This window comes from Ornithorhynchus anatinus, chromosome X1 (genome assembly GCF_004115215.2).
Source record: "Ornithorhynchus anatinus isolate Pmale09 chromosome X1, mOrnAna1.pri.v4, whole genome shotgun sequence".
NCBI classification, from domain to species: Eukaryota; Metazoa; Chordata; class Mammalia; order Monotremata; family Ornithorhynchidae; genus Ornithorhynchus; species Ornithorhynchus anatinus.
This window is the reverse complement of record NC_041749.1, coordinates 86,171,240-86,188,192: the sequence shown is the minus strand read 5'-3', so window position 1 is coordinate 86,188,192 and position 16,953 is coordinate 86,171,240. Positions and strand designations below refer to the sequence as shown.

The window sequence follows — 16,953 nt, the reverse complement described above, 5'->3', positions numbered from 1 at the left end:
TGATCTGCTGAGTGACCTTGAATGAGTCACTTAACCTCTCTGAGCTTTGTTTTCCTCATTTGTGAAATGGAGATAATATACCTCCTCTGCTCACCTCTTAGATTGCGAGTCCCATGTAGGACAGGGATTGTGTCTAATCTGCCCAACATGCTTAGGCACATAGGGAGCACTTAATAAATACCACAATTCTTATTCATTTTTAATGGTATTTTTAAGCACTTACTGCGTGCCAAGCACTATACTGAGCACTAAGGTAGATACAAGCCAATCAATGTCCCACATGGGGTTCATAGACTTAATCCCCCTTGTACAGATGAGGTAACTGAGGCCCAGAGAAGTTAAGTGACTTGTCCAAGGTCACACGCAGACAAGTGGCAGAACCAGGTCCTCTGACTCCCTCTTTCCACTAAGCCACACTGCTTCCCATATGAGTTAGTGCTGTAATTCCAGTTTTTGATACCTTAACTCTTAGGTTTTCAGTGTAGTAAACCTGGGTTCTTTCCCCTATTTATCTGTCAGGATGTATTTTGCTCGCTAGTACTTGTTTAAGTGCTCAGTACAGTGCTTTGCACACAGTAAGCCCTCAATAAATATGATTGAATTGAATTGTTTACTTGTGTACAGGATCTGAATTTGGTCTGTGTGAGTTTCCATTTGGTTATGTTTGTTGATGAAATCTTACTCTTCTATTTCAAGGAGATTTGCATCAGCTGGAAGCACTATGCTAATTAGAATCTTAAGTCTCAAGACACCTTTCGTCAAATATGGAAGTCCCACAGGGTGGAAGGGAGACAAATTATAATAACGGTTGGGTTAAACTAGGATGCATTTCACAGAGAAGCAGTGTTGTTTAGTGATAAACTGTAAGCTCGTGGGCAGGGAACGTGTCCGCTTATCGTTGTACACTCCCAAGAGCTTCGGTGAGCGCTTCACACACAATAAATGCTCAATAAATATGATTGAATCTGGGAGTCATAAGCTCCTGGGTTCTAATCCCAGCTCCAACACGCATCTGCTTTGTAACCTTGGGCAAGTCACTTAAGTTCTCTGGGCCTCAGCTATCTCATCTGTAAAATGGGGATTAAGAGTGTGAGTCCCATGTGGAACAGGTATTGTGTCCAACCTGATTAACTTGTATCATCTACCCCAGTGTTTGGCACATAGTAAGCGCTTAATTACCTCTGTTATTATCAATATATGTTAGGGCTCAGCAGAAGGAGCATGTGCTTTATTCTTTCACAAATTTTTCAGTAATTTGACACGAAACCCTCCATTTTATATTTCAGTTACAAATTAAAAACATAGGACAGAATAATACTGAAAATTAGAAACTTACCTTCAGCCATCTCTGAAGGGAAATAAGAGAAAAGAAGTAAGAAAGATCAGAAGTTTTACATAATACCCAGTAATGAGGCACCCTTCTCCTGTAATATAACCAAACTGAAATGGATTCACTTGAGTGTCTTACCTAAACAATTTCAGTTAGGCCTAGGTATTTGCAGATGGCTTTTGGGTGAAATTTCTGAGAATTCGGGGAAGAGGAATGTGAAAGTCAGAGGGGTCTACTTTGAATGGGTGTGATGTGAATGACCCTTTACAGTGCTCTGCACCCAGTAAGCCCTCAGTAAATACGATTGAATGAATGAACGAATGAAATGCAGCTTCTGTCCCTTCATCTCTCTGAGCACTGTGGTACCTTCTCCTGGTTTGTCAGCCAATGAAACCTGATCTTCGGCATCTCCTGGCTTGATGACCACCATGGACGTCAAAGGGGTCACAAACTTGTATTTCAGAGAGAGTTCCAGAGCTTGGGCTGTCAGGTTGTCTTTCTCATTCCCTTCTGCTTTAATCCTAGGGGACAAGAAAGAAAACCATCAATACAGTGGAGCAGTGACTGAATTCAAGAGTACTGAGCACCACTAATTTCTCCCAGTGCAAGCACGCAAGCTTAGGCCCTTAGCTGTCTGGATTTTCTTTCCTCAGGTAAGGCGGCCCAAGCTAAAGAATCCCTGTCGGTTTCTTAAGAGATTATGTACGTAAACCCACTGACAGAGCCAGCATGAGACTGTTAATTGGAGAAGCAGCGTGACCTGGTGGAAACAGCATGGGCCTGGGAGTCGGAGGAAGTGGGTTCTAAACCCAGCTCTGCCACTTATCTACTGTGTCCCTTTGGATAAGTCACTAACTTCTTTGGGCCTCAGTTCCCTCATCTACCAAATGAGGATTCAATTGCTGTTCTCCCTCCTACTTAGACTGGGAGCTTCATGTGGGAGCTGATCAACTCTTATCTATCCCAGTGCTTAGTAAGTGCTTGGAACATAGAGAAATAACATGGCTTAGTGGCAAGAGCATGGGTTTGGGAGTCAGAGGACGTGGACTCTAATCCCGGCTCCACCACTTGTCTGCTGTGTGATCTTGAGCAAGCCACTTAATTTCTCTGTGCCTCAGTTACCTCATCTGTAAAATGGGGATTAAGACCATGAGCCCCACATGAAACAACCTAATTACCTTGTATCTCCCCCAGGGCTTAGAACAGTGCTTGGCACCTAGTAAGTGCTTAACAAATACCATTATTATTATTATTACTTCACAAATACTACAGTGATTATAACAATTTGAGCCAATTTAGACATTTGGTTTCTGATAGCTAACATTCATTTGTGGTGTTAGTGATATACAGTACATTATGCAGTAACAACTGGGGTCGGGCGGGGGGGAGAAACTTGATTGAGGCCTCTTTATCTTGGGCCCCCCTAAAAACTTGGAGTATCCTCAGCCTGGCAGAACTCTCCATTGGTCTTCCAATTGGTCCCTTTGCCTTCACGTAGGACTTCCCTAATCTGACTCAGAAAGATAGGGATCCATTCTGTTCCTGAAGACCTCCCCAGATGTTTGGGTTGGTTTTTTTAATGGTATTTGTTAAGTGTTTACTATGTTCCAGACACTATACTATGTGCTGGGGTAGATACAAGCTAATCAGGTTGGACACAGTCCCTGTCCCACATGGGGCTCACAGTCTTAATTCCCATTTTACAGATGAGTTAACTGAGGCACAGTGAAGTGACTTGACCAAGCGGACAAGTGGCAGAGCCTGAATTAGAACCCAGGTCCTTCTGACTCCCAAGCCCTTACTTTATCCATTAGGCCATGCTGCTCCTCCAATGGCTCCAGAGCATACTACCAGGAAGTTCTTCCTTAAACCAAGCACTTAGCACAGCACTCTGCACCCAGTTAATTAATTGATTGATTTCTCAGTTGGCGGTGGCCGTGTCTGCAGGGTATTTCACTGGACGTGGCCGTGACTGTCATGGGCACTCAGCAGCCACAGTGAGCCTCTCTTGGTCCGTTTTGAAAGGACAAGGTTCGAGGCAACATAATTCATGCTGACTGACTGGTTCACACTTGCCCAGTTGGCAAACTCCAGGTGCTGGTATCTGGGCAGCACGTGTGAAAGACACTATGCAAAAGCAGCGCAAGGACAGCTAGCTAGAGAGATTACCTCACCCCGCCGCAAACGCGTAGAATCGCTCCTCGTTTTCATGGAAGTCTAAACATAACTACCTTTTTTCCAGCAACTGCTGGATGGTGAGATAAGCCCAGAGCCTCTCAATGTGCTCTTCAAACATGTGACCCCTTTCGTGAAGAGCTTGCTCCATCTTTTGTTTTTCTACCAAACAAGTAGATGCCAAATCCTTGTCCGCCTATTGGGCACAAAGATGAAAGAAAAACCATTGATTGTGGGGTGGGGGGTGTTGGGTGATAGGAGGGGGGATGTGACAGAGGGACACTGGGGCCAGGCCAGTATTTCCACAGAGTCCAATGTTCTGAGTTCAACTCGATGCATACAAATATTAAGGGAAGTAGGTGGATATTTGTGCCATGTTCTCTCTGCATGCACAATGTATTTGTTTAAATGTACGGAAAATACTCCTCCACAAGTGAACTTTGGCCTTGTGTTTGATTTTCCCCAAACTAAGGGAGCTGTAACTAGATCTAAGGGCAGTAGAACCTAGGGTCTGATTTTTAGCAGATGAGCAAAAGTCTATGACTGTGAGCAAAAAAATCAAAGTTAGGGCAGATGAATTGGTTACATCTCAAGGGGACAGGGTTGTGCCTTAGCAGCTCTTCTGCCCTGCTCAGGGAGGAAGCTTTGAAGTCCCCGAAGTGAGGGCAGGACCCTATTGTAAGGTGGAGGAGGCGGTGAGGAGCATTTCATCATTTGAGCTCACTGTGCACAATACTCACACCCCGAGCTTTCATGTCGACTTTAAAATTGCTCAGGTCATGGTCGTTGATCTGGCCGGCCACCACAATCTCAGAGCCATCGTAGTACTGCTTGAAGTTATTCTGCGTCAGGGCAGAAATGGAATTCTGGGGATACTGGAGTTCCACGTCTACAAGCAGAGGATTGGCCACTTCATCATAAAAGCCCTGCAGGACAGGAGAAATGGGGTTGAGGTGAGTCAAGACAGGGAGACTCTCAGGGGAGATGAGCCGTGCAGTGGGAAAGGTCCACAGATGAAGCATGCCCTAGTGGAAAAAGGCCGGGCCTGGGAATCCGAGGACCTGGGTTCTAATCCCAGCTCTGCCACGTACCTGCTGTGTGACCTTGGATGAGTCACTTAACTCCTCTGGGCCTCAGGTCCCTCATCTGCCAAATGGGGATTCAGGACTTGTTCTCCCTCTTACTTCCACTGTGAGCCCTATGTGGGACCTGATTATCTTGTATCTACCCCAATGTGTCAAACAATGTATAGTGTTTGACACATGGTAACTGCTTGACAAATATCACAATTATTATTATTATTATTATTATTATTGTTATTAAGATGGGTTTTGGAACAGAATCCTCCATTTCCAACCCTTTCCTTCGAGCTTTTCTCTTCACCTGGACCACCCTCCCTCCTCATCTGTGTCCAAACATGGCCCTCCCCTCCCTCAAAGCCCTCCTGAAAACTCACTTGTTCAGGGAAGCATTCTATGATTAATTCCCCTCACCTTCTCAATCATGTCATCCCCTCATCATTCTTTTGTACTTCTTAAAATGCATTATTGTATAATTATTTATGCCTACTCTCATACTTTAAAAAAAAAATAGTATTTATTAAGCACTTACTCTGTGCACAGAGGTAGACACAAGCTAATCAGGTTGGACACAGTCCCTGTCCCACATGGGGCTCACCGTCTTAATCCCCATTTTACAGATGAGGGAACTGAAGCACAGAGAAGTGAAGTGACTTGTCCAAGGTCACACAGCAGATAAGTGGCAGAGCAGGGGTTAGAACCCAGGTCCTCTGACTCCCAGGCCCATGCTCTATCCACTAGGCCATGCTGCTTCTCACAACATCAACAGGTTCTGACAGCAGCTCAGCATGGCCCAGGGGATAGAACAAGGGCCTTGGAGTCAGAAGGACCTGGGTTTTAATCCCGACTCCGCAAAGTACCTGCTGTATGACCTTAGGCAAGTCACTTAGCTTCGCTGTACCTCAGTTCCCTCATCTGTAAAATGGGGATGAAGACTGCGAGCCCCGTAACAATAATAATAATAATAATGGCATTTGTTAAGCTCTTACTATGTGCCAGACATTCTACTAAGTGCTGGGGTGGATAGAAGCAAATCGAGTTGGACACATTCCCTGTCCCATGTAGGGCTCACTGTCTGATTAGCTTGTACTTACCCCAGTGCTTAGTACAGTACCTGGCACATTGTAAGCGCTTAACCAATACCATAAAAAACCACCCTCCGGCACTACCACCAGGGTACAAGTGGAAGGAAAAGCAGCCCTAGATAACCTGTTCTGTCCTGGATCGGCCTGAAAGGAATACTGCCATTTACACTCAGGTGACAGCGATAGTAGATGGCAGAGACATCAGTGAGTGATTTTCCCCTTAATCTTCCCGCTCGGTCCAGTCTTCCCTTCCCCTTCGTCTGTTACTCCTTCCGCCTTCTCCCACTTCTCATTCTCTCTGCCCTCTTCTCCTGACCTTCCCTTCTTCATCGTCCCCCACATTCTGCCATAAATCAAGGGAAATTTGGTCCCCTTCTCTTACCTAATTTTTCAAGCCTCAGGTAAACTGTGCCTCTAAGAGGCTAATTCCCAAAGCACTTTCTAGCTGGACAGACCATGGTTAGTAGCTTTCATCAGTTTGGGTGCTCCAGTAGGTCTAGAAAGCCTCCAATTCCTTGAACAGAATTTTCTGAGGGCATTTAGGAGAAAAGACGTTTATTTCCTGATCCACATTTCCAGGACCTTAAAAACCCAAGAAAGAAGGTGCTCTCATAGGTAATATAGAGGCTTTGCCCAGATTCCTCGACGGATTTCAAATCTTTTACCTGCAACTGGTCAGCCGCATCACTTTCCTGGTAGATCCGACGAGCCACTCCATTGTTCTCCAGCGACATTGTTTCCAAGAAATTAAAATCCACTTTATCGCCAAAGCCCAGGCTATACAGAGGAAACTTCCCTCTGATAGCATTCCTTACGTTCTCTCGGATTTTGTGAAGCCTGACTTCTCCTGCATTCCAATAAAAAAGCTGGTGAGGCAACAGCAGAACTAGAGCAATGATCATGATAATATTAATAGTGGTATGCTTTGAGCGCTTACTATGTGTCAAGTGCTGTATTAAGCACCGGAGTAGATACGAGATAATAACAAAAATAATAATAGTGGTATTTGTTAAGTGCTTACTATGTGCCAGGCGTTGTACTAAGCATTGGGGTGGATACAAAGAAATCGGATTGGACAAAGCCCCCTGTCCCACGTGGGTCTCACAGTCTCAATCCCCATTTTACAGATGAGGTAACTGAGGCACAGAGAAGTGAACTGACTTGCCCAAGGTCACACAGCAGACAAATGGTGGATCCAAGAATAGAACCCCTGATAATCAGGTTCCACATGGGGCTCACAGTCTAATTAGGAGGAAGAGCAGGTATTGAATCTCCATTTGTAGTTGAGGAAACCGAGGCACAGAGAACTTAAGTGACTTGCCCAAGGTCACACAGCAGGCAAGTGGTGAAGCTGGGATTAGAAAGCAGGTTCTCTGCCTCCCAGGCACGTGCTGTATCCACTAGGCCACGCTGCCCCTCTAGATCAAGGTTAGGAGGGTTCTGGGGTAGCGGATCATTCATTCAATCGTATTTATTGAGGGCTTACTGTGTGCAGAGCACTGTACTAAGCACTTGGGAGAGTACAGCGTGGCCCAGTGGAAAGAGCACAGGCTTCGGAGTCAGAGGTCATGGGTTCGACTCCCGGCTCTGCCACTTGTCTGCTGTGTGACTGTGGGCAAGTCACTTCACTTCTCTGTGTCTCAGTTACCTCATCTATAAAATGGGGATTAACTGTGAGCCTCACGTGGGACAACCTGATTACCCTATATCTACCCCAGCGCTTAGAACAGTGCTCTGCACATAGTAAGCGCTTAACAAATACCAACATTATTATTATTATTACAATACATTAAACAGACACGTTCCCCGCCCACGAGGAGTTTACAGCAAGCCATCCCAGACCAAGATTTGCCCTCCTTCCCCTACCCATCGTGCTCGCGTGATACCCTACCCCTGAATGTGTACGCTCCTTCCTACACTGCCGGGGCTAGTAAGCCCTCAATAAGTGAGCCACCGAAGAGCCGCTGTAGAAAGATGGAAGAGTCCAGGTGGGAGGTGCCATTAACGCCGGCAACAGGGGACTGCCCTGAGGATGGTGGTAGAGCCTCGCTGGAAGTCCTGCCCACCCTCCAAAGATGCCCACCTAGGTCGTTATCAGCTGCGACACAGTGGCGGGGCTGTTTCAAAAGGATGCAGCGCTCTACCGTATGTCTTTTTCCCTTCTTTGTGTCATGGCAGTGCAAGGAATAATAATAATGATGATGATGATGATGGTGCTTGTTAAGCACTTACTAGGTGTCAAGCACTGTTCTAAGTACCGGGGTAGATAATAATAATGTTGGTATTTGTTAAGTGCTCACTATGTGCAGAGCACTGTTCTAAGCGCTGGGGTAGATACAGGGTCATCAGTTTTTTAATCCCCATTTTACAGATGAGGTAACTGAGGCACAGAGGAGTTAAGTGACTTGCCCACAGTCACACAGCTGCCAAGTGGCAGAGCCAGGATTCGAACCCATGACCTCTGACTCCCAAGCCCGGGCTCTTTCCACTGAGCCATGCTGGGTAGATAGAAGCTAATCAGGTTGGACACAGTCCCTGTCCCACTGTGGGCTCAAAGTCTTAGTCTCCCTTTTACAGATGAAGGAATTGAGACACAGAGGAGTACAGTGACTTGCCCAAGGTCACAGAGCAGACAGAGTGGGAGATCCAGGATTAGAACCCAGGTCCTCTGACTTCCAGACCCGTGCTCTTTTCACTAGGCCAAAAGCTGCTTTTTAGTGGGTTGTGACAGCACAAGGAATAATAATAATTCTGGTACATATTAAGCGCTTACTAGGTATCAAGCACTGTTCTAAGCACTCGCTTAGATACAAGCTAATCAGATTGGTCACAGTTCCTGCCCCACATGGGGCTCACAGTCTTAGTCCCGTTTTAGGGATGAGGTAACCGAGCCCCAGAGAAGCGAAGTGACTTGCCCAAGGTCACACAGCAGAAGTGTGGTAGAGCGGGATTAGAACCCAGGTCCTCTGACTCCCAGTCCCATGTTCTTTCCTCTGGTTCACGCTGCTTCTCACATGTCATCTAATCTCACGTCTTGCTACACGACCTGAGCTTGCCTGTCCGACGCTTCCTACATGTTCTGATTTTCTTGCGTGACGTCAAAGCCATGCCTTAGGAATACGGCTCAAGCCATGCTGTCTTAAAATTGCTTGGGGCATTTGCAAAAAGGTTACAGGCAGACTGAGGTCATGGGGCTGGGGGACAAGGGGTAGAATTGATGCCAGGGAGTGGGAGGGACCTGACACCCTGCAACCAGCCACCCGGCCGCTGTGGAGATCGCGCTTTGGAAGGGAGGACGGATGGACAGGAGCAACAAGGAAAACTAGTACGAAACGACAACAGGGCCTCAGCAGCAGAAGCCATCAACTTCAGAGCTTCAGATCAGCAATAAAGATGGTGGCGATCGCTGATGGTATCATATGTTCATGCCCTATTAATGGATGCTGTAGGAAAATCACTAAAGAAGGTTAAATTTGTTGGGGGCGGGGGGGCGGTTAAGGTGTGAGGTGATATTCTTTCTGCACGACTTACTTTAAAGCGTTCCAATGGATAAATCAGTGTTGGGCAATGGTAGCCCCTCTCCTGAGGTTTTGGAGGGTGCCCTATTAGACAGATGTCTTAGTATTTTGAAGTCAGATCTGTCAGGATTTCAAGACGGGGATTCTGGGACACAGAGGCAGTGCCGAGGAAGGAGGAGGCCTATTGGGAAGCAGCATGGCCTAGTCGAAAGAGCACGGGTCTGGGAGTCAGAGGACCTGGGTTCTAATCCTGGCTCCTCCCCGTGTCTGCTACGTGGCCTGGAGCAAATCACTTCACTTCTCTAGGCCTCAGTTCCTTTATCTGCATGGCCTAGTGGATAGAACACGGGCCTGGAATCAGAAGGATCTGGGTTCTAATCCCGTCTCTGTCACTCGTCCGCTGTATGACCTTGGGCAAGTCACTTCTCTGGGCCTCAGTTCCCTCATCTGTAAAATGGGGATTGAGACTCTGAGCCCCATGTGGGACAGGGACTGTGTCCCACCCGATTTACTTGTATCCACCCCGGTACTTAGTATAGTGCCTGGCACACAGTGAGCGCTTAACAAATACCACAATCATTATTAATAATGTCACTAGATCATGCTGTTCATGCATGGAGTGTAATGCAATAATGTCATCCAGAAGTCCGTTAAAGGCTTGAATCCAGAGTGTTTCTCTTGGAGGGGGACTCCCCATCCCACCTTGCTTCAGAGTTGCTGCTTTCCTCCCCCAGGTCCCCATTCACCTAGGTGCTTTAATAATACTACTACTAATAGTAATAATTATGGTACTTAATAATAATGTTGGTATTTGTTGAGCGCTTACTATGTGCAGAGCACTGTTCTAAGCACTGGGGTAGATACAGGGTAATCAGGTTGTCCCACGTGGGGCTCACAGTCTTCATCCCCATTTTACAGATGAGGTAACTGAGGCACAGAGGAGTGAAGTGATTTGCCCACAGTCACACAGCTGACAAGTGGCAGAGCTGGAATTCGAACTCATGACCTCTGACTCCCAAGCCCGTGCTCTTTCCACTGAGCCACGCTGCTTCTTGTTAAGCGCTTACTATGTGCCGAGCACTGTTCCAGGCACGGGGGTTAGATACAAGTTAATCAGGTTGCATACAGTCCCTGTCCCACAGTGGGCCCGCACTCTGAATCCCCATTTTCCAGATGAGGTAACTGAGGCCCAGAGAAGTGAAGTGCCTTCTCACTTCAAGGTCACCCAGCAGACAAGTGGCAGAGCCGGGATTAGAACCCAGGAGGTCGTTCTGTCTTGCAGGATGGGGCTCTATCAGTTGCCATCTGGACCCCACCCCGATATTGCACCCGTGCCCCTGCTCAAGACCATCGCCCTCTCTGGCGTTGGACCCTGAAATACTGCCTCAGTTGTGTACCACCTGAAGCCAGCACTCACTGCTTTCCCCCCTTTCCCTCTGCTCCCCAGGTTTCCCTCTGCTCCTCCCCCTCTCCCGTCCCATCCCCTCAGCACTGTACTCGTCCGCTCAACTGTATGTATCTTCATTACCCTATTTATTTTGTTAATGAGATGTACATCACCTTGATTCTATTTATCTGCTATTGTTTTGATGAGATGGTCTTCCCCTCGATTCTATTTATTGCCATTGTTCTTGTCTGTCCGTCTCCCCCGGTTAGACCGTAAGCCCGTCAAAGGGCAGGGACTGTCTCTATCTGTTACCGATTTGTACATTCCAAGAGCTTAGTACAGTGCTCTGCACATAGTAAGCGCTCAATAAATACTACTGAATGAATGAATTGCTAGGCTGGTCGACCTACTAGGCACTTACCAATAGTGGGTTCACCGTCAGTCAACATGATAACTATCGGGGCGTTCTTTTTGAGCTCAGGATGTGTTTCATGAGCTCTGTTCAGGATCTCAATGCCCTGGAGTAAACCACCATTTAGGCTTGTGGCTACACAGGAGAAAAAGAGAAATATTGGGGGAAAGAAATGAAGTCAGTTGCTGAGCCTCGAGAAGAAAACCACAGTAAAGTCTGGGGCTGTTACGGATTAGTGACTATAAAGCCACTTGGATTTCACTTTCATGTAGCCTATTCTAAAGCAGTCCCGGCTGTAAACCTGTTGTCGAAATGGCGGCGGCACTGACCTCCGGCAATTTTGAAGTTCTGAACGAAGTCTTTAGCTTCCTTCAAATTGGCGACGGTGGCTTTGACTAATGAGTCTTTCCAGGTTTTTACATAACCACCAAACAGTATGAAGTTAAAGTAATCCTCCGGTCGAATATCGTTGAGTATTTTAAGGAGAGCATCTCTTGTCTAGAAGAAGAAACAGATCCATATTATCGGCCTCTAGACTGTAAGCTCCTTGCCGGGAAGGGTACGTGTCTACCTACTCTGTTGTACTGGACTCTCCCAAGCGCTCAGTACTGTGCTCTGCGCACAGTAAGCGCTCAGTAAATACCAGTGATTTGATCCCTCTAAAAGGGACTGGTGGGGGTGGAAAGAGAACATCTGTAGTAATTTCAAAGTGTTTAAAGAAGGGCATGCAGAGATCATTTGGAAATGTTTATAAGAATAATAATGATAATTATGGTACTTGTTAAGTGCTTACTATGTGCCAAGCACCGTTCTAAGCCCTGGGGTAGATAGAAGTTAATCAGATTGGACACAGTCCCTGTCCCACATGGGGCTCACACTCCCCATGTTACAGATGAAGTAACTGAGGCCCAGAGAAGTGAAGTGATTTGCCCAAGGTCACACAGCAGGCATGGGGCGGAGCAGGGATTAGAACCCAGGTCCTTCTGACTCCCAAGCCCGTGCTCTATCCATTAAGCCACGCTGCTTCTCTAACGAATCTGAATATCTTCAGGGTTATCTTGGGCAAAGGCAGGAGAAGCAGTGTGGCTCAGTGGAAAGAGCTCGATCTTGGGAGTTAGAGGTCGTGGGTTCTAATTCCAGCTCCGCCGCTTGCCAGCTGTGTGACTTTGGGCAAGTCACTTAACTTCTCTGTGGGACAACCTGATCACCTTGTATCCTCCCCAGGGTTTAGAACAGTGCTTTGCACATAGTAAGTGTTTAACAAATACCACCATTATTATTATTATTATTAGTAGTAGTAGAAGTAGTATTTATTAAGCGCTTACTGTGTGCAGAGCACTGTACTAAGTGCCAGAAGACAATACACAGGTGCGAGTTAGATGCAGTCCCTGTTCCTCATTGGGCTGAACGAATTCATGAGAAGCAGCATGGGAGTCAGAAGGTCACTGGTGCTAATCCCAGCTCTGCCACTTGTCTGCCGTGTGGCCTTGGGCAAGTCACTCTACTTCTCTGTGCCTCTCTTACCTCATCTGTAAAACGGCGATTGAGACTGTGAGCCCTATGTGGGACAGGGACTGGGTCCAATCCGATTTACTTGTATCCACCCCAGGATTTAGTACGGTGTTGGCACAGAGTAAGCACTTAAGGATAATAATACTAATAATGGTATTTGTTAAGCGCTTACTATGTGCCAAGCACTGTTCTAAACACTGAGGTGATCAGGTGATCAGCTTGTCCCACGTGGGGCTCACAGTCTTAGTCCCCATTTTACAGATGAGGTAACTGAGGCACAGAGAAGTTAAGTGACTTGCCCAAAGTCACACAGCTGACAAGTAGCGGAGCTGGGATTCGAACCCACGACCTCTGACTCCCAAGCCTGGGCTCTTTCCACTAAGCCACGCTGTTTCCCATACCACTATTCTTGATATTATTACTAACAGTGGGAATGGCACATTCTGGCCGTGTTCCACGTTGGGTTCGTTCACGTGATCAAACCGAGCCACGTATTCAACCGGAAATCTTCATCCCGTCCATCAATCCTAATCCTGAGCAGTCACCAAGACCAAAGGATTTGGGGTCTGCTGTAGAGACAGGGTCAGATACCCTGGAAACCAAGAAGTTCTGAGTAAAAGTGAGGGAGTGTGGCAGGGTCCGTGGACAGTGAGGGCCAGATGCCAAGAGAGGTTGTGAGGATGGAGCCGTGGGGAGTGGGGAAGACATTCCATCAGACCCTGAGAACAACTGGGGATGGGAGAGGAGACCGAGAGGGATGAGAGCCCCAAAAAGTGGCATTAAAGAGGAGACTCCTCCAATGAAATACTGGTGGAAACCCAATCTCCCCAGAAAGGGGCACCTGAGAGGAAGATCCAGTCCCATACCATCCAACCAAGTGGTCGGTCCATCAATTGTGTTTCATTCATTCATTCAGTCAGTCAGTCAGCTGGGTTCTAATCCCAGCTCTGCCACTTGTCTGCTGTGTGACCTTGGGCAAGTCACTTCACTTCTTGGGGCCTCAGTTCCCTCATCTGTCAAATAGAGATTAAGACTGTGAGCCCCATGTGGGACAGCGACTTTGTCCAACCCGATTTGCTTGTAATAATAATTAATAATGTTGGTATTTGTTAAGCGCTTACTATGTGCAGAGCACTGTTCTAAGCGCTGGGGTAGATTTACAGGGTAATCAGGTTGTCCCACATGAGGCTCACAGTCTTAATCCCCATTTTACAGATGAGGTCACTGAGGCACAGAGAAGTTAAGTGACTTGCCCACAGTCACACAGCTGACAAGCGGCAGAGGCGGGATCAATGTATCAATCCCAGCGTTTAGTACAGTGCCTGGCACAAGGTAAGCACTTAACAAATGCCACTATTCTTATTATTATTATTACCCTGCCCCAAATCATTTATCCAAAATGTCTTGCCAACTCTTAGGTTCCTCCTTCTCATTTCTGTTGGAAGCAGTGAGGCTGAATGGAAAGAGCATGGGCCTGGGAGTCAGAGGACCTGGGTGGTCTAATCTCAGATCTGACTCTTGCCTGCTATTTGACCTGGGGCAAATCATTTAATTCCTCTGTGCCTCAGTTTCCTCATCTGTAACATGGGAATTCAGTACTTGTTCTCCCTCCTATTTCAACCACATGAACTGTGTCTCACCTGATATCTTGCATCTACCCCAGTGCTTAGAGCAGTGTGTGGTACATAGTAAGTCCTTAATAAATACCACAATTATTATTATTAAATAAATTGCTCGCTTTGGGCAAATGCTACACTTTCCTCATCCACCCTTCCTGTCTCCCCTTTCCCTCACTATGTACTCCCGGGTCACTTTATCTAGATTTGCTTATCACTGCCTTTTCTGAGAATGGAGCGGGCAAAGAGCTGTAATTTTTTTCAGCGATTGATCTTTTTATAACCTTAAGGTTACAGTCATTTTATAGGAGAGGCTACCGTGTGCTCTAGCGTTGACCCCAGGCACCAGTGGTTAAGGGGGGGAAAGGGAAACCCGGTCACCAGCAGGACTTGCCCTTGGGCTGTTTGGCAGCAGAGGTGATGGTTGGCACTGAGCCATCCCCACTCTCTCTTTCTCCCGGTCCCTCCATGCCCAGTGGGACACGCAGAGAGTCAGCTGAGAGCTAAGTCCCAGAACAGACTATCACTGGGATCACAACAGCAGCAGCAGCAGCAGCAGGCACCACTGTGCTCTCACCCACGTCACAAGCCATCTCTGAGTATGACTTAGCCAAGGTCAGGGCCCTCTTTCTGGACACCATCTTCCAACTGATGATCAACTCTATTACATGGAGTTGGCGTGTCTGGGTGAATCCATCACAATCCAGGATGTTAAAGCTATCACACTGTAAGAGTTGGCAAGGACTTTGTCAAGTCGTTCAAATCTTCAAGTGCTGACAAAGGTCAATTTCTTAAAATCCATACTTTACCTGACTTATTTTTCGACCAGCCATTGAAGCACTGATGTCTATCACAAAAACCACATTCTTAGGAATATTCTTAAGGTTTTTGGGAGCAAAAAAGTGTGCAAAGTATTTATTGACCACCTGCAATTCAGAGGAAATAAATTAGGAAATGCTTCAGAGACATCGGACTGTAAGTCTAGGAGTATAAGAGACCGTGAATTTAGAGACCGTGAATTTACCTGTAGATCACAGGATGCGTCTCGGTTCACATCATATTTTATCGTAAATTCTCCGTCCAGCAAGGATGTGGAGCAAGTTGGACAGGTCTGCTGTTGATCAACAGTTGGGTTGAAATACACTCGCCCCTGAAATCAGCAGAAATCCACAACACCATTTATTGTTTACTGTGTTCAGAACTCTGCATGAGGAGCTTGGGAACTTATAACCGAAATGAAAGACTCTACCCTCTACCCTCAAGAAGCTAATAAGGTAGACGAGCGGACATGAACCATCAAACATTCAATAGATTAAAAAGTGAAAACATAGATAAAAATGATAAAATCACAACAAAGAAATTAAATAAAGTTTAAAAAATTAACTGATCGAGACATGAATGCTGAGGTGGCTGATGGGGTGACATGACAAAGAAGGTGAGGATTAATCAGGGAGCGCACTTGGAAGAGGTGTCATTTTAGAAGGTGGGCAGGGATGTGGTTTGGAGGATTGCGATTGCTAGAAGAAGAATAATAATGATGATGATGGTATTTTTTAAGCGCTTGCAATGTGCCAAGCATTGTTCTAAGCACTGGGATAGATACAAGGTGATGAGGTTGTCCCACGTTGGGCTCACAGTCTGAATCCCCATTTTTCAGATGAGGTAACTAGGCACAGAGAAGTTAAATGACTTGCCCAAAGTCACACAGCTGATAAGTGGTAGAGCCAGGATTAGAACCCACAATCTCTGACTCCCAAGCCTGGGCTCTTTCCACTAAGCCACGCTGCTTCTCCAGTAGCAATGAATGAAACATTTAGTCATTGCCAAATGCAGAAAGTCAGTGAAAACTGAAACATCTTACTACAGTTATGCAAATCAAATAAGAAGCTCCTTTTTAAACTGTGTGCCCCATGTGGGACAGGAACTGTATTCAATATAAATACCTTGTACCTGAGCCAGTCAATTATTCAGTGGTAATTAATGAGCACTTACTGTGTGCAGAGCACTCTACTAAGCAGTCAGGGGAGAAGCGCATGGACTAGTGGCAAGAGCACGGGCTTGAGAGTCAGAGGACGTGGGTTCTAATCCCAACTCTGCCACTAGTCAGCTGTGTGGTTCTGGGCAAATCCCTTAACTTCTCTTTGCTTCAGTTACCTCATCTGTAAAATGGGGATTAAGCCTGTGAGCCCCACGTGGGACAACCTGATTACCTTGTATCTATCCCAGTGCTTAGAAGAGTGCTTCATACATAGTAAGTGCTTAATAAATACCATAATTATTATTACCATTATTATTACAATAGAGTTGGTAGACACCATCCCTGCCCACACAAAGCTTTTGGACTAGAGGGGGAGACAGATGCTAAAATAAATTACAGAGAGGGGAAATGGCAGAGTTTAAGGATATGTACCTAAGTGCTGTGGGGCTGGGAGTGAATATCAAAGTGCTTAAGAGATACCGTTATTAATAATAATAATAATAATAATGGTATTTGTAAAGCACTTGCTATGTGCCGGGCACTGTACTAAGCGCTGGGGTGGATACAAGCCAATCGGGCTGGACACGGTCCCTGTCCCAGTTTAGGGCCCACAGTCTTAATCCCCATTTTACAGATGAGGTAACAGAGGCTGAGAGAAGTGAAGTGACCTGCCCAAGGTCACACAGCAGAAAAGTGGTGGAGCTGCGACAAGAACCCGTGATCTTCTGACTCCCAGGCCCATGTTCTAGCCACTACGCCATACCACTCCAAGTGCATAGGCGACATAGAAGCAGCGTGACTCAGTGGAAAGAGCCCGGGCTTCAGAGTCAGAGGTCATGGTTTCGAATCGCGGCTCTGCCA

General features: G+C 46.5%; 1 protein-coding gene across 2 annotated transcripts in view; it reads right to left on the bottom strand.

The window, feature by feature from the left end:
- LOC100091835 (inter-alpha-trypsin inhibitor heavy chain H3) overlaps positions 1-16,953 on the bottom strand; it is a 53,348-nt gene that overhangs the window by 22,499 nt on the left and 13,896 nt on the right. Inside the window, exons 6-14 of one of the 2 annotated variants that reach the window (XM_029050677.2) lie at positions 15,139-15,264; positions 14,924-15,040; positions 11,316-11,484; positions 10,996-11,121; positions 6,335-6,516; positions 4,246-4,431; positions 3,562-3,701; positions 1,697-1,851; positions 1,337-1,348 (exon numbers count right to left, since the gene is read on the bottom strand). In XM_029050677.2, the coding sequence (XP_028906510.1) occupies positions 1,337-1,348; positions 1,697-1,851; positions 3,562-3,701; positions 4,246-4,431; positions 6,335-6,516; positions 10,996-11,121; positions 11,316-11,484; positions 14,924-15,040; positions 15,139-15,264 (1,213 nt within the window). The remainder of the gene's footprint in view (positions 1-1,336; positions 1,349-1,696; positions 1,852-3,561; positions 3,702-4,245; positions 4,432-6,334; positions 6,517-10,995; positions 11,122-11,315; positions 11,485-14,923; positions 15,041-15,138; positions 15,265-16,953) is intronic. The other variant, XM_029050678.2, reaches the window with a different exon arrangement.